The sequence below is a fragment of the Podarcis filfolensis genome, assembly GCF_964270895.1.
Source record: "Podarcis filfolensis genome assembly, chromosome: 6".
NCBI classification, from domain to species: domain Eukaryota; kingdom Metazoa; phylum Chordata; class Lepidosauria; order Squamata; family Lacertidae; genus Podarcis; species Podarcis filfolensis.
The window spans coordinates 42,792,265-42,809,629 of record NC_139609.1 but is presented as its reverse complement, the minus strand read 5'-3'; the positions used below and the strand labels follow the sequence as shown (position 1 = coordinate 42,809,629).

Here is a 17,365-nt window from a genome sequence, read left to right as displayed (position 1 = left end):
CTTAACACCGGCTCACCACAGGGTTGTGTGTTGAGTCCCCTGCTCTATGCTCTCTATACGTATGACTGTACAGCCATCTATTCCAGCAACAAAATCATCAAGTTTGCTGATGACACTACGGTGGTAGGGCTCATTTCAGGAGGGGATGAGTCCGCCTATCGGGACGAGGTGGAGCGGCTCTGTGTTTGGTGTGGAGAGAACAATCTGGCTCTTAATACGGCTAAGACCAAGGAATTAGTGGTGGATTACAGGAAAAAAAAAGGCGGACATTCAGCCCTTGCATATCAATGGGGAACGGGTGGAGAGGGTGGCGGAATTCAGGTTTTTGGGAGTAACTATCGATCAGGGCATGACTTGGAGCGCAAATACCACTGCTCTGGTGAAGAAGGCCCAGCAGAGAATTTATTTCCTCAGACTTTTAAAGAAGAACAATCTGAGTGAGAGACTGCTGGTGTCCTTCTACCGAGGCTCCATAGAGAGCATTCTTACATACTGTATTTGTGCTTGGTTCTCCAGTTGTACAGCTAGGGAGAGGAAGGTGCTCCAGAAGGTCATAACCACAGCACAAAGGATTATTGGTCAACCTCTCCCATCCTTGGAAGAATTGTACGGTTCCCGTTGTCTTAGGAAAGCAAACAACATCCTGCGGGATTCATCTCACCCGGGATACAGTCTGTTTGCACTACTGCCGTCTGGCAGGAGATATAGAAACATCAAGTCAAGGACAAATAGACTGAAAAACAGTTTCTACCCGAGAGCTGTGGCCCTTTTGAATGCTGTAACTCGATAGTGTGACTTGGGAGATTGATGGGTGTGGGTGTGGGTGTGGCTGGAATGTGGTTTGTGGGTTGTTGTTGTTGTTTTGCTTTTGTTGTTTTTAAGGGATGGCATCCAATTTCGTTGCACTTGTGCAATGTTGCACGTGTGTAATGACAATAAAGAATCTATCTATCTATCTATCTATCTATTCCAAGTCCAGCCATCATTTCATTAAGCTCGCTATTGGCTACGCTAGGGTTTCCCAAACTTGTGTCGCCAGCTGTTTTTGGACTACAACTCCCATCATCCATAGGTAGCAAGACTAGTGGTCAGGGATGATGGGAACTGTAGTCCAAAACAGCTGGAGACCCAAGTTTGGGAAAACCTGGGTGGGGAACTTCAGGCATGGACCCTTCAGGTTGCTCTCTCAAAGCTGTCAAAACCTCACAGAGAGGAAGTAAGCTAGGTTACTTCCTCCCTCATTTCCCCTCCCACCCTGACACTTTTCCTGGTTTCCAAAGATTAAAGAACATGGCGAAAGGGCACTTCCTGTGTTACTTCCCAATGTCAAGGAAATCCAAATTCCACTTTGGGTGCTTTCCTTCCGGTCTTTAAAGTTCTGAATAATGTCATGCTAAGTACTGTCAACAATCTTATGGCTTGCTGTCTGGCCTCTTATTCCCGTTGTTGTAACTCTCCCTGACCAAACTGAAAGGAGCCATTCTGAGTGGACATCTTTGAAAATTGATTTTAACACCCCCTAAGAAAAACAAAAAACCCACAAGTAGATTTCGGTGAATGAGGCACTTCTATGCTCCCTGAGCAGCAAATGCCATTTCAACCAAAGATCTGTCTGGGAGAGCGTGGTGTAGCAATTACACTGTTTGACTATAACAGGGCACAAAGTGGTTCAAATCTCTACTCAGCCATGAACCTTATTGGGTGATCTTGGGCCAGTGAGTATCTCTCATTCCACGATGACTCACATGGTTGTTGTGAGGATTGTATTGGCACGAGGAGAACCATATACACCAAGAAAGAAAAGAAAGACTACTTCATGAACCTAGCTATAGGGCATATTCTCATCACTTGTGATTCTTTGAGCCACAAATAGATAACAGGAGCTTACTTCTAAGAGTGTGGCCAGTTCATCTATGTTTGGTCTTTCTGCCAATAAGCTTTTCAGCATTGATTCTATAGCCTCTAAGGTCTGCTTGTACAATGCCTGAGAAGGAAAAAAAATGTTGCATAATATATTACTATCACATTGCAGGTGCAACACCTTTGGGAGAGGAAAAGGCTAAAGAGTAAACTCTACACAAATCTGGAGTGGAGTCCCTAAGATGGTTGGGTGGCACCTTGTACGCCTGTTTCCAGCAACTCCTGCAGCCAAGCTGGTGCCAAATGTATTGCTCTGCTTTCCTTTGGACCACTGCAAAAGCAACACGGGAGGCAGCAGTTACAAGTTACTGGTCTCTGTAGCCATAGCTGTGATTCTCCAGCAGTTTGACTTCACCCCTGGAGGTACACTCCATTGTCTCTCGAGGCAGCTGGATGCCAACAGTGTCCATGAACTGACATAACTAATAAAGCTGTGATTCAAAAGTGAGTGTAACTCTCCCCCATAAGCCCTATTACAACGCATAGGGGTTGCCTAACAGTGAACAACATGCTCAGTGTATTTCGTCCTACTTTTGCCCAAGGATGGGTTAAGATGGTTGGGAGCCCTGGTGCAGTTCCCAAAATAGGGTCCCCTTCTTCCTAAAAAGAGGAATGCATGAAGTAAGGTCCCACAGATAAGTTTTGTGATATCTTAAAGATTAACATGTTTATAATGGCATTAGCTTTCTTGAACTACACGCAAAGACCCTCTTTCACACTCTCAGCAAACTGCAGGCAATTTTCTTTTCTTTTTTGTGAACCTTGATAAACAAAAACTCATTGTTTTTGCTCACTTCCTGCCCTGGGCCGGTCACCAACCCAGCTTCACCTAGCTCACATGGTCATCGTGAACATATAGGAGGTACAAAATGGCTTCAAAAGGGAACTTAGGGCTTGTTATCATTAACATCAAATTTCGGTTCCTTTAACCAGACTGATGTATCTTTGTTCCACATAGGGTCATGTTTTTGCCGCCCCCTTCCCCAAATCAGTACAGTTCTTTCTCTTTTCTTTTTAAACCGTATAGATTCAAACAGCAAGATGTTCTTATTCGGGCACATACCGTACCCTCTCCATAAGCAGTAAATTGGTCGTGAGAAATCTTATGTTCCCCCCCAGACTGGATGCAAAATCTCACCAGCCCCAGCTAGAATAGCCAAAGGCAAGGAATGATAGGAGCTACAACCCAGCAAGAGACATCTGGAGGGACACAGTCCCCCCCCCCCCCACCTGCAACAAAGTGAGAAAATACCTGTACGTCAACTTCTTCTTTGCTCTGACTTTGTAAAGTGTCAACCGAGGGCAAGGCAAAGACGCTGGCAATGCAAGTGCTGAGCAGCTTCTCTTTAGGCCAATGAGAAGGCTCCACTTGGCTGAGGAATGGCAGTCGGGGGAGAAGAAACAGAGCATTCAATGTACGTTACGATTCTTCCTTACGGAAATGGAGCTTAACACAGAAAAAGTTCAGAGTACCGAGGAAAGAAAATAAACCATGTCTGAGCTGTGTAATGCCTACTGGAATGGGCAGGCTACAAAGGGGTAGCCACTGACCAGAATCTGGTGTGAGTATGCCTGCCTTGAGCCCATGGCTCTGACTGGAATTCAGAACTACCGGGGTCAAGATCAGAGGACTCCATGCTCACCAATGTAGGTCATGTAATTCGTCAGTAGCGCAATAAAGCAAGACAATCCCTTCCATATCAACAGAGCTGAGACAGGTTTGGCTTTTCTGTGTAGTTTGTTTCAAATAATTCCACAGATACAGATTATGATAATAATAATAATAATAATAATAATAATAATAATAATAATATTCTTTATACCCCACCCATCTGGCTGGGTTACCCCAGCCTGAGGTAGTCTCTTCCTGATGGCATTATTCAACTCTATTCTTAGCACTTTTCTTCTGAGCTTTGCTTCAACATTTGGGGCAGGGAGGATGTTGGGTTGTAGATCCGACATACCTTAGGTCCTGAATGAGAAGCATGCCCTGACAGCGCAAAGCTGTGGAGCGCGAGTCAATGCTGTCCAGAGGCAGGTCTAAAATCTGTGCCTGTGAAAGAGCAGCAGCAAATTCTGTGAGGAAAAACTCTTCACGTGTCTGCTCTGTTCACCAAAGTTGCTGCTACAGCTGCACTAATGTGTGATTCCCCCCCCCTGCACTGGTCAAACACTTACACCAATTGTACAAGCTATTAAATACACAAATAAAGGATGTGCATTGCATCTGACTCACCATTGTTTGCTCCACCAGCTGCAATTTCTGATTCCCATGCCGATAGTTTTGATTACCGTTCCCACTCATTTTTGAATCGAATTCCTGTGAATGCATCTGAGACTAGCAAGAAAAGGGTGGAAGATTTTAATAGCATTTTCACATATGACCGTATTTGTTCAGAACCAGTTTCCAGAGCCAGTTGCATCATAACATGTGAAAGGAGGGCAATAGAATGCTGAATGGCATTAGACATTCTGCTGATTGCCCGGTATTCTCTGCTTTAACACAGAAAACACGCATTGAACATCAAGCCAGTAAGGTAAAGGTAAAGATAAAGGACCCCTGGATGGTTAAGTCCAGTCAAAGGTGACTATGAAGTTGCGGCGCTCATCTCGCTTTCAGGCTGAGAGAGCTGGCATTTGCCCACAGACAGTTTTCTGGGTCGTGTGGTCAGTATGACTAAACCACTTCTGGCGCAACGGAACACCATGACAGAAGCCAGAGTGCATGGAAATGCTGTTTACCTTCACGCTGCAGTGGTACCTATTTATCTACTTGCACTGGCATGCTTTTGAACTGCTAGGTTGGCAGGAGCTGGGACTGAGCAACAGGAGCTCCCTCCCTCATGGGGATTCAAACCACCAACCTTCCGATCAGCAGCCCAAGAGGCTCAGTGGTTTAGACCACAGCGCCACCCGTGTCCCCATCCAGCCAGTACAGTGGGACCTTGGGTTACATACGCTTCACGTTACAGACTCCGCTAACCCAGAAATAATACCTCGGGTTAAGAACTTTGCTTCAGGAAGAGAACAGAAATCGTGCGGTGGCGGTGCGGCAGCAGTGGGAGGCCCCATTAGCTAAAGTGGTGCTTCAGGTTAAGAACAGTTTCAGGTTAAGAACGGACCTCCAGAACGAATTATCCTAAGTACGTAACCAGAGATACCACTGTACTGGGATACAGGAAGGGAGCAATACCTTTTTCGTGGAAAGCTGTTTACTAAGACTTTGAACATAATAATCGGAAATCAGTACCATCTCTGCTTCCTCTATTTCCTTCACTCACAATCAGTTCACTTTCCCTTAGTCTTCCCTGAACAATGTGCAAGAAAGTAATCCCTATGATTATACAAGGGCCAGGTCGTCTGAATGGGAAAAGGAAGACTAAGTTCTAAGAGCTCATGTCACCATAGTAAAAAAAAAAAAAGAGGAATATTTTTATTTTGCAAGACTTTGAAGTCAGCAAATTATCTATGAGCTAACATGGAAGGTGAGTCCGTGACTGGGATGGGCCCATGACAAGAGGGACCCTCATTATACTGGTATAGTCTGATCTCCTCCGTTAGCACCTTACCCCAAATTGAAATTATCTATTATTCAATAAAGCTTTATGCCTTCCAAAGTTGAGCTCTTGCACTGAAATAAGTTCTGAAGCTATCTAATATTAAGGTTCAGGTATATGCAGAATATTGCAGATGTGTTGAAAGGAAAGTGCAGGGATGGGCAATGTTAGAGTTAGCAGAGTATTAGGAAGAGGTTCCTACCATTTTATCACGGTCATCAGAGGCTAGCGGTGTTTCCTTTTCCTTTCCTTTTGCGTCATACAGCATCATTCCATAGGCATTGCTGGAGGTCACTGAAGCTGTTACAAATAAAAAGTAAATAGAACTGAGGTTGCAGTTGGAACGAAAATGTCTCCTGGTACTGTTACTCTAACACAGGGGTGGATAACCTTTGGCCTCCCAGATGTTGCTGCCATCATCCTTGGTCATTGGCCCTGCTTGCTAGAGCTGGGAGTTGTAGTTCAGCAACATCTTGAGGGCCAAAGGGTTCCCACCCCTGCTGTCGGGGTGTGTGATAATGAGCCGAGGTTTACTAAGACTTGTGCAAAAATCTCCTTCCTCCAAACATAGCTCTTTTGTTCACTTCTAATCTTGAGCCATTTATTTGGGACTCTTTCTTTGAAACTCAATGGTAGGTCATCAGGAAGTTAAAACATAGTTTCATGGTGCAAATTAAGACTTCCAGCTGAGGAAGGGTTCTATGCAAGTAGAAATCCTCCAATTGCAGTCTTCATCTAACTTCATCTAACCATAGCGAGAGTATGGGGTTTTGGTATCTATCATCTACTTACCAACATTATTTCCATTCCACTTAATATATAAAATATATCTCATTCAGAGTTCTTTCTCCAGTCTCTGCCCCTTCTTCGGCAGTTGCTTTAGTAGACTGGTAAAAATCTAACTATCAAATTGCCAGTCTAATTTTGGTACAACGGCAAAATCAGAGCCGAAAAAGACTGATATTTCTTTACTTCACACAGGCCCTGTCTGGTTTAAAGCTGTTTGGTCAAGTACTTAGGAAGTTACCTTATAGTGAATCTGGCTATTGGTTCATCTAGTTCAGTACTTGATTACAATTTTTCACACAAGTGCCTGCTAGGCATCAGTGAGGAAAATTACAATTTTTCACACAAGTGCCTGCTAGGCATCAGTGAGGAGAGGAGCCTGATGTTTCAATTTTGTGTAAGTTCTGCCTGGTGGTTTAAAGTAGTAACAGATGCATCGTTGCACCTGTGTTTTATTTTACCACATCATTTTAAAACTTGTTATCTCACTTTGGAATTGCCCGTGGCAATAAAAAGTTGGTAAGAAATTATTTAAATAAACTAAACTGAACGGGGTGATATCCAATGTGAGTAAACATCAGAGTAGATTCCACGGACTTGATTCCAGTGGGTCTGCTCTGAGTGTCACTTAGCTGGGTATCATCCACTGACTTGCAGTGGCTTCCCAAGGTCTTTTGGATGTTATGGTTCCCTAAAGATAAACATTTAGAAGCATTAACCTAGGCAACTAAGGTTCAAGCTTGTGCATTGTCAGACGCACATTGGGGAATGAGCTAAAAGATTCGAGTTTTAGTATTTATGCCTTATATATTATACTTAGTTCTTCACTCTACATATTTACTCTCCAAACCCTAGAGGTCATTTGTCTTCACCTTCAGAAATTGTATCTGGCAGGCAGTTTTCCAGCAGTAGGGGATTCCTGGACAATTCTGTCTTTGTTGTCAGGGGGCACTGTTGAATTGTTTGGACTTCAGCTGACTCTTCATTATCAGTTTTTTTTATTTCTTTTTCCATCTTTGGGATCACAGAGAGTTTATGTTTGTTTGTTTGTTTGTTTGTTAAGTACCAGAAGAGCAACTGATTCTTCACCAGCTAGAAAAAGATTGATGGTATTGTCCTTCCCTCCTTCATTCACAAAGATCTATAGTAAGATCCATTTTGAAAATCTTGACCCATAGCTTGACTTCTCCAGACTTTGGCGTTCCAGTCTTGAAGACCGATGTTCACAACATGAGCAGTGTTCCTGTATGAGAGTCAGGAATTTAGAATATCAGTGATGCCTCACTGGTGAACTTCAAATATTTTGCCTTGCAGATTTTCGGCTGGCTTTGGTCCTCCTGCTGTTGCATTGCTGTGAGATGGCTTAAGCCACGCTTTAGTTTAGTGTCACCTGAATCTGGGCTCATTGTTTCTCTTGCTCCAGACAAAGTACATGCCACAAATAAAGTTTGTCTCCAGTTTATAGCTCAAGGTTTTTCTGGAGGAAACAACTCAAAGCATGGCTTACTCACAGCAGGACTTGTGGATGAACAAAGTGGCCTCAATCTGGCAGCTTCCACACTCATGCATTCACATCAAACCATGGGTTGACTTACGTGTAAACTAGGGCATATAGAGTTGTGGTGGAATCAAGCCTTCACATTGTGATTAGGGCTGAAGTCTGTCCAATACCCTATTAAAAACAAAGCAACTGTATTGGAGAGGACCCCAACAGCCAGACTCTCTTCTGAGCTGATCGGTAGAGAGTTTTGTGTACATACAGAAGTTATCAGCTTTTATAGCGATGGTGATGTTATTACAACTTGATTAATTAGAGATCACAAGATATTAGCTGGGGGGAAAAAAGGAAAACAGCATTGGTGGTCAAAAACCGTTCACCTTTTAAATTTTATGCTTGTTTTATGCTCTAACCATGAAATTTAGATAGAAAATGGCTCAAGCCTACGCAGTCCAAGATCCTTGCAGAACCCAGAGCTATACATTTTGGTTCTATAGGCAGCTCTTCTAGCCCATTTAAGAGAAGAAAGTATAAAAGACAGTCTAGTGTCTTTGTAAAAAGAAAAGTTGACAACCAATTCAGATTTTGATACGAAATGTTTGGAAAGCAGTAGTCAGCACTGGGAATGTGAAAACCAATATGCCTTGTGGTTGGAATCACAGCTAAAGAATCTCTGACAGATGACCACCCAACCTCTCTTGAAATACCTCTACGGAAGGACAGTCCACCACCTCCCAAGGGAGCCTGTTCCACTGCTGAACAGCTCTTACTATTGGAAATTTCTCCCAAATGCTTCATCAGAATCATTTGAATCCACTTAAATTCAGGTCCCATGCTCTGGAACAGCAGAAAACAATTTCGCTCTATCTTCCATGTGACAGCCCTTAAGACATTTGAAGGTGGCTATCATATCAGTTCTCCTTTCCTCCAGGCTAAACATATCCAATTCCCTCAACTGTTCCTCATAAGACTTGGTTTCCAGACACTATCATACTGGCCACCCTTCTCTAGGTTGTCAATATTCCTCTTGAACTGTGGTGCCCAGAACTGGACACAGGACTCCAGGTGGGATCTGACCAAGGCAGAATAGAGTGGTACTATTACTTCTCTTGACCTGGGCAGTATACTTCTTTTATAAGAGGCTCAGCTGATCCCTACAGAAAGCTCACACACTTGCTTACTTGTTGGTGAACACGCACAGCCATTTGCTAGTTTCACATTCCTTTTCCTCGGATGGAAAAAAGGTCTTACTAGTCAATGTCACAATGGAGATGTTTGTGTCATCATTCAAGCCAACAGTGCTGGTTGTATAGTACCTAAGATCCTGAACACAATGGGTAAGGTAACTGACCATGGTTGTAGAATAATACTCGCTGTCTTGAGCACTGGCCTTTCCTTGGCCCTGTCTTGTATCCCTTAGCAGTATGCTATTGTTTTGGGTAGGTTATCATCCCTACTTCCATCTCTCAGTTTCTTGGGATTTGCATAGAAATAATCCATAATTAAACATGCCAAACAGATTTGTTACATTTATATTTAGTATCTCAGAAAAATGGGACAGAAAATCAGTAGAATTACCAAGGCGACCTAGTCATGTACTTCGCCGAGTACCTAAATGATTCTGACACATTTGTGGATAAAGGTATTAGACCAGATACTGAGGAACTGATGGACTCAACCATAGAGACTCAGTTGAGCAGATCAGAAAAAGAAATACACTTGCTTACTTGTTGGTGATTGCTCCCAGCTGTTTGCTGGGTTCACATTCCTTTTCCTCTGAGGGAAGAAAGGGCTTACTAGTCAATGTCACAATGGAGAGGTTTGTGTCATCATTCAAGACAACACTGCTGGTTGCATTGTATCCAAGATCCTGGGTAAGGGAGCTGAACATGGTTGTGGAATACTGTAATACTTGCTGTCTTGAGCACTGTCCTTTCCTTGGCCCTGTCTTGTATCCCTTAGCAGTACACTATTGTTCGTGGTAGGGAATCATCTTTACTCCCACCTCTCAATTATTTCTTCTGTCAAGAAGGATGATTCCGAAGCAGCCCTCCACTTTTACTTGCCCAGGGAGGATGGGTGAGAGAGAGCCAAAGTATAAGAAACAGAGAGACGCCCCCCCAAAAAGGGAGGGTAGTCCCCCCAAATTCTCCCAGTCACAGGAACACAGTGGGAGGAAGCAACCTGACACTTCATTCTCATCTCGTAGCACACCAGCAAGAGTAACTGCAACCCCAGACGAAACCAGAGTCATTATCCCAGGAGATGCTGGCTTCATGCAATGGATGCTTTTGCTTACATGCTGATCTTCAAGCAGGCCAATCCAATCCATATTTATTTGGGGATAAATTGCACTGAATTCAGTGGGGCTTTCACCTAAAGTTAGTGGGCACAGGACTTCCTTTGCAGTAATTCTAAGCACAGGGAACCATGCCTGGCACGGCAGATTTGTACAAAAGCAAACACCCAGGGGGAGCCAGAGCCTGGGTCACATCCTGGTCCAATGTGGGTCACAGCAGCAGCACTATCACCACACAAATATCTGGGGGGGGGAGAGAGAGAGAGAGAGAGAGAGAGAGAGAGAGAGAGAGAGAAATGGGTTCCCCAATGCACTTTGGGGTTAAAGGAGAGTCCTGGATTTCAAAAGGTTGAAAACTACTATCCTAAGTGATCAGTTTGCTGCTGGTTTGAGATTTGTACAATTTGACAACAAAGATGCTCTAAGTAGACTGAAGCTAAATTCCACAGAATAGGATTTATTGTAAGGATGTTTTTATTCCCAAGAAAATGTGTGAGAGATGGTAGGAAAGGTGGGGGGAGAACAGTGACCAATAATGGTAACATCCCTACCAGATATCTAAGTTAAATGGTTATGCACTTAAATGGTATTTCAGAGTACTCAAAGTACTCTACCTATGTAGTTCTTGTTTGGATGTAACAAACTATGTTTTTACATTACATGAACAAGTACAGGGATGGGGAATGTGTGATTCTCCAATTGTTGAACTCCCATCAGCCCAAGGCAACGTGACCAGGCCTTCTCGGAGACCTGGGGAGGCTCACAGACCCCTTCCTGTTTTTGAGGCCCCATAATAATAAATGCAGTCATGGAAATATGACAACATGCAAAAACAAAATGAGGCATGTGGGCAGCGGCGGAGGAAATAAGACATAATTTGATTTTTTAAAAAGAATACTTTTCCAGACTCTTTCTGTGCAAATGCACTTATTCTTGAGGGGAAAACTTGCTTACATGCAATGTCACATTTAGCATGTGGCAAAATCTGCATCACTTAACAAAAAAGTAATGTCTTTTATCAAATCTCATCTCTTATTTGCTTAAATTTGCAGTTCTGAACTTAGAGTGTATTGCAATTTGATCCGCTGCACATAAAAACAAGTTGCAAAACTTAACAAGTGCCTATATTTGTGGCCCACTTTAATCTTGAGGCCCCAGGCTAAATTACCTTTCTCCAATTGGCCCTGAACATGGCAAAGGGCAAGGGAAGATGGGAGGTGTAAGCCAACACCTTCTAGAGCAGCAGTTCTCAACCTGTGGGTCCCCAGATGCTGCTGGACTACAACTCCCATCATCCCTGAGCTCTGGTCTTACTAGCTAGGGGTGATGGGAGTTGTAGTTCAACAACATCTGGGGACCCACAGGTTGAGAAAGGCTGTTCTAGAGGCTCACAGGCTTTCCATTCCTAGCTTACAGTGCAATCCTAAACATAGCTACTCAGTAGCAAATCCTATTTAATTCAATGGAGCTGATTTCCAATTAGGTGGGGCTAAGACTGCAGCCTTACTCTCTCAGCCATGCTCAATGCTCACAACTGCTTTATCATTGGGAAAAAGTTACCGGAGTGTGGGTACGTCATATTTAAAGCAAAACAATATTCAAACTTAGCTGTATATCTTTTAATTAAGTGAAATGCTTATGAATACTGAAAATTCAGATTACAGTACATGATCTTAAAGAGGGGAAGAACAGCAGCAGCCTATTTGGCAATCAGGTGTCAGGATTTCAGAATAATAGCCAATTTAATTGGCTTACTCAGAAGCTCAACATTAACCAGGTTCCATCAATTTTGTTGTTTGGAATTTGGTTCCATACTTAGAAATCGAACCCTACAGTCAGAAGAGGAAAATTTACTTTTAATCAACATGCAGGTGGGGGAGAGGTAATACTCTACTCAAGAAGGCATGATTTTTCTTTTCTTAAAAAAAAAAAAGTTTACAAAGATCAACTTGGTATATATATTTTTTTAGCAAAGTCCATCTTGAATCCTTCCAGGAAGTATTTGGCTAGTATAATCAAGACCCACTAGTACGTAAGCAGCAACTCAGTCTTTGAATTCATGTAGCTGATGACCAGATGGGACAAATCCAGTTAAGTACTCAGACCATGAGAGTCCCTCACACAGAGGCACAGCGCACCTAAGAAAAACTAGAGGTGGGGATTCCCCTTTTGCTTCCATGACCACAGCTGCACTGGCAAACACATTATTGCAAACTTTCTTTTTACCTTAAGGCTTAATCACATCTAGCTCCAGGCTGCTGTCCCCCAAATAATTGTCAAGCAGGACACTATTATTATTTTGCATAACGAAAGGCTGGCCTTTGGTTATGCAAAATAAGCAGTGGGAAAACTGTGGCCCTCCAGATATTGTCAGCCTACAATTCCCATCACTCCTGGCCATTGGTCATGCTGGCTGGAGATTATGGAAGGTGCAGACAACATCATCTGGAGGGCTACAGGATCCTCACCTTTGCAGAAGACCCCAAATGTACAGATGGAACTGTCTGCTGTTGAAATCGAAGGACAACCAAGTTTGCACATGAGGCTTTGGCATATAGGCAGCACCCTATCTGCCTTCGCAGTAATCCTTGGGCTAGAAGATACAAATAAAAATAATTCCCATAGACTCCCATAGCCATATGCTTAAGATGGCAGAGGGGAAACACTGACATTTCGGTATTCAAAAGCTACACATCCAGTATTCAGCGAGTCTGCACTTTACTCAGCAAGTTAACAATGGCTTCTTTGGTAAGGAACAAAGTCTCATTAGTATTTTGATTGCATACTTCAAATAGAGAAGGCTCATCCAAAACCTTCTTGCCACCTATTATAACATAGGGGTACCCAAGTTTACTTGCATCTTTTAATCTTTTACCAATGGTGAATTGTGTCCGGTCATCCAGTACTATCTCCTCCTTAAGCCGAGGGACTGCTTCAACAATACAGTCATATAAATCCTCCAGGAGCATTGCCCCTTTCTCCTCCTTGCTCCCTCTCTTTGGGGGAATAAGGCAGACTTGATACGGTGCAATGAGGCTTGGCCACCGAATGGCGTCCTCAGTAGAAAGCACCTCAATGGAGGCTGCAAGAATCCGAGTCACACCCAGCCCATAGCAGCCCATTTCAGCCGGAATATGCTTATTTTCTGCAGTGCGGACGGTAGCATTAAAAACAGAGGAGTATTTTGTGCCCAAGAAGAAGGTATGGCCAACTTCAATCCCTTTGTACTCAGCTAGTTTTCCTTTGCAAACTGGGCAATGCTTCTCATCTGGGTTTATCGTTTCCTCATTGGCTGCAAAGTCACAGCCTGTGCACATCATCAATCGGTCCTCACCAATGTCAGCGGGCAGCTGGAATTCATGAGACATCGTCCCCCCAATGCTTCCAGTAGCTGCTTGGACTTTCACAAACCGAAGGCCTAAGTTGTTGAATATGTTGCCGTAAGCGTTGCACACAAGGGCATAGGTCTGGAGGGCAGCTTCCTTGGAGGTATCAAAGGTGTACATATCCTTCATATAAAATTCTCTGCCACGCAGCAACCCAAAGCGTGGTTTTGGCTCATCTCGAAACTTTCTTGTTACCTGGTACAGCAAGAGGGGAAGCTGCTTGTAAGACAAATGGCCTTGGGAAGCAATTAGGTCTGTGATGGCCTCTTCATGAGTAGGTCCTAGGCAGTATTCTTGATTGTGCCTGTCTGCCAGTCGTAATAGTTCACTGCCCATGAGTTCCCACCTTCCACTGGCTCTCCAGAGCTCTGCTGAGCTCAATGCGGGCATGTTCACTTTCTGACCCCCTATACCCTGCATTTCTCGGTCTATCACTCTGATGAGCTTCTCCAGTGCTCGGACAGTGTAGGGCATATAGTGGAAGCAGCCAGGACTGGCCGGGTAGATAAGTCCTGCTAGTAACATCAGTCTCTGACTTTTACATGTCAGTTCACCCGGTTTGCTGGTTTGCTGCGACGCTATGCTATCCTCCCGCAGATTCATCGACTGGAAGTGCTGGGATACACACTTTTGTCTTGCATGAAGATCACAATAAAACCTGCAACACTGTTGCTGCTTTTGGCACCAACCAATCCAATTTTTCAAAGCAGGAAGAATCGTTTTCCCTCTTCTGAGAAGCCCATCCATTTTGAGACTCACAGATGAAGCTTCTCTTTCAAATCTGCAGGCAGAGAGAGAAAATAAAAGCAACTCATTTCACATAAACAGATGCACATTTTATATCTAGCCAAAAGAGATTCCCCACATATTTTAGCTACTGTGAGAGCCGAATGCATTGCACATAGCCTGTTTGGCTAAACATGGGGCTGAATGGTTCTAGCTGATTCAGTTAATTGGCAAATAAATGAGGAGTTTCTAGAAGAATGCGCTTCCCACAACTGCCTCAAATTATATTTAAGACCTGCTTCATCACCTTCAAAATGTACGAACAAGCACAAAAATATACATTTGCAATGCTCACACAACAGCTGTACAGCTTCCCCTGCCCCACTTAGGGTATACATATGTACATAAAAGGCGTAATGGCCCTTCCATTATCCCTGACCATCGTCCCTGACCCATCAGTCTGGGACTGATGGGGCTGCACCCAGCAACACCTGCAGGGCCAGAGTCTTCCTCATCCCTGCTGCAATGCAAGAAGCTGCATGTTTTAATACCAATAATGAGCTAGCTTTTCCTATAGTTGCAAAGATAACATTTGAAGAGCCACGAAAAGCAACCAAGTGTCTTCACGGTCCAAATTAAGAAGTTGTCCAAATCTGTTATTCTGCAAACGCCTCCAGAGACTTTTTGAGGAAGCAGGAAAAGAGAAATAAGAAATTCCCCTGCGCGCCCCCCAATTACATTGCTATTGTAACATTCCCGTCATTTTCATCACGAGGCACGTATCTCTATGGTGCCTGCTTTGACATTTCTGCGAAGAGGGACGCCGGCGGACTGGGCGCAAAGTTGCAAGAGCTTCCTCGGGGGGAAGTCCCACCGAGCACAAGCAGGGCTTCCTTCCGAGAAAAAACACAAAAGCACTGGACTTGCACGAACCTCGCTGAACTGGAAGCGCAGCCGAGTCAAGTTTCATACGGAGCAGCTCCTTGAGAAGAAAAGCGACCATAGGCGCCGCTGAAGTGCAGGACGCAGTTTATATCCCCGGGGAAGCCTGCAGGGCCAGACTCGTCCTTGCAACGGTCGCCGGCTTTACCACTCTGCGCTGCAACTTTCCAGCTCTTGCAGCGCCCGTGGCAGAAACCACGCGGCAGCGGGACTGGACGAGCAACACAGTATGCAGCAGTTGCGCATGCGCAATAGGGATGCCCTGTCCCTTTCGGAACGGAGGCGGAACCATAGAGTTGAAGGAAACGAAGAAGAAAGAGCGACGCTCTTTCTCTCCCCCCTCCGTCTCGGGCGTCCAGATGAAGTCCGCCAATAACCATGGCGATTCAGGTTCAGGCAGCCTCTCGTGACACGTGAAGAGGCTTTGCTAAATAGCATCCCGACTCTTTAAATGTTCCTCTTTTTAGGCTCCTTGTTGCGGAAGTTTCAGTTTGCCGGCCCAGAGTAATGGGAATAGATATGAATTAATAAAATTACTAACTAAAAAAGGCCAAAGCAGGAAAAGTTTAGTTTCTGCGCTTTCAGTGCGCAAACAAGTCCCAGAAATAACTGGAGGAACACTCACGTTAATTTCCTTGTAGGGATTCGCACCACTTCAAATCCCTTATTGGTAAACGGAAATTTGGCAGAAATTTAAGAAAGGCTTCGCCCACCGAGTCACACAAACCCCCCACACAAAGCAAAATATAGCTTAAATTTGTGTGCTTGAGGAAGAATGACAGGCGATATGGAAAATTTCGAGAGATGCTGCTCTCGCTTTATTAGGTGGATTCATTGGGGAAGGCTGCTCCCTGTAGGCAACCATTTGAGAGAACAGGATATTCCCCATCCTCCACCCTAAATGAAGCCCAGCACCTTATCTGTAGTGTTGAAATATTGTGTTCTGGGGAAGTTCTCGGAATGAGTGCCTAAAACAGTCCCTGCTTGGAAAATTACGATCAAAAACAGGTATGGGCAACCTTTGGCCTTCCCTGTGTTGCTGAATTACAACCTTCACCAGCCACAGCAAGCTGGTCCGATGGCCAGGGATGGTGGAAGTTGAGTACTATCTGGAGGGCCAAAGGTTCCCCCACACCTGTTCTAAAATACATTGCACACAAGGAAAAGGGGGTGAGAAGAGATATTTACCTTTTTGACTGCACTTGGCCGTGCCACATTTACTCGCGCTTTTGTAACTTCTAGGCTTGGCTATTGTAGGGTGCTGTGTGTAGAGCTGCCCTTAAGGACAGCTCTTCAGCATCATTTGGTCTAGAAGGCAGCTTTTTAAGGGTGGGAAAAATGCATTCCCATATAGCCTGTTTGCATTTGTTGCACTGACTATCGCTATGGCTTGAGGCCCAGTCTAGATGCTATCTGTATCAAAGTAAAAATATCGCTCTTTCAGTAGCTCCATGTGATACTTTCATTTTTTATCCCCCCCAATTTTTTATTGGTTTTCCAGATTTATAACAAACAAATAGAAAAAAGAACATCAACAAACAAACAAACATTTATCCTAATTGTAATAGTTCCACTTTTGTTAACATTATTGGGTGACTTCCTCGAATCCCCCTGGCTGAGCTTCCATATAAATCATTGTAGCAGTTTTCCAAAACTATTTTCACTAAAATTTACTTGGTCAATGTTACGGTAAAAATCTGGGTGCAAGGCTGCTCTGCCACCCAGCTCGTCGGACTAAGTCCGTGGGTCCCTGCGGAGGAAAAATGAGCTCAGCCGGAGACAGGAGCAAGCTGCAGAAGATCCAAGTTTATTGCGCAACAGGTTCAAGGCGAGATTGAACAGCAAGAAAGGGGTGACATAAACTTTTGAAACTTCCCGTCCATGTCCCAGAATACAGTGCAAAATACATCCCAGTTACATCATGAATACATTAAAGAGAGGTTGGGTTACACAGATTACATCATGAATACATTAAGAAGAGGTTGGGTTACACAGATTACATCATGAATACATTAAGAAGAGGTTGGGTTACACAGGATTAACATATGGAGGAGGGAGGGGGGAATATGCAGAGCTGGAGATATGCGCAGATAAGCACATCCTGATGAGAAGACAATGGTCCATGTACTGGCATTTCCTGGAGGAAAGGCTTGGCAGAGTGATTTGACAGGATTAGGGTCTTGACACCTTGCTTGAGGGATTATGGAGGACGGGGGAGGTGTGATGGGGTCCTAGAGAAATTGAGCAAATT

At 44.0% G+C, this 17,365-nt stretch overlaps 2 protein-coding genes and 1 long non-coding RNA gene across 24 annotated transcripts in view; 1 reads left to right on the top strand and 2 right to left on the bottom strand.

Annotated features, from left to right (window-relative positions):
- MROH7 (maestro heat like repeat family member 7) overlaps positions 1-9,551 on the bottom strand; it is a 31,168-nt gene extending 21,617 nt beyond the window's left edge. For 5 of the 21 annotated variants that reach the window (XR_014549404.1, XR_014549405.1, XM_083619404.1 and 2 more), the window contains exons 1-7: positions 7,859-7,935; positions 7,136-7,506; positions 5,680-5,777; positions 4,157-4,258; positions 3,885-3,973; positions 3,173-3,293; positions 1,889-1,984 (exon numbers count right to left, since the gene is read on the bottom strand). Coding sequence is in view for 18 of the 21 variants with exons in the window: in XM_083619404.1 (XP_083475530.1) it covers positions 1,889-1,984; positions 3,173-3,293; positions 3,885-3,973; positions 4,157-4,258; positions 5,680-5,777; positions 7,136-7,277 (648 nt within the window). In the remaining 3 variants the exon portion in view is untranslated. Of the gene's footprint in view, positions 1-1,888; positions 1,985-3,172; positions 3,294-3,884; positions 3,974-4,156; positions 4,259-5,679; positions 5,778-7,135; positions 7,507-7,858; positions 7,936-8,468; positions 8,847-8,942; positions 9,026-9,488 lie in introns of those variants that run through there. The other 16 variants (XR_014549403.1, XM_083619397.1, XM_083619399.1 and 13 more) reach the window with 16 other exon arrangements.
- A 112-nt stretch (positions 9,552-9,663) lies between these two features.
- LOC310765006 lies at positions 9,664-12,669 on the top strand. The gene is made up of 2 exons (XR_014549406.1): positions 9,664-11,111; positions 11,212-12,669. It is a non-coding gene; the product is annotated as an uncharacterized lncRNA (long non-coding RNA).
- Positions 11,665-16,791, bottom strand: PARS2 (prolyl-tRNA synthetase 2, mitochondrial). 2 transcript variants are annotated; one of them, XM_083619418.1, is made up of 2 exons: positions 15,106-16,791; positions 11,665-14,227 (listed from the first exon to the last, which is right to left on the bottom strand). In XM_083619418.1, the coding sequence occupies exon 2, from the start codon at positions 14,191-14,193 to the stop codon at positions 12,763-12,765; it is 1,431 nt and encodes a 476-aa protein (XP_083475544.1). In that variant the 5' UTR covers positions 14,194-14,227; positions 15,106-16,791; the 3' UTR covers positions 11,665-12,762. The 2 variants fall into 2 exon arrangements, with proteins under 2 accessions (XP_083475544.1, XP_083475545.1); XM_083619419.1 differs by lacking the exon at positions 15,106-16,791 and adding an exon at positions 14,952-15,044.
- Positions 16,792-17,365: the final 574 nt, after the last annotated feature.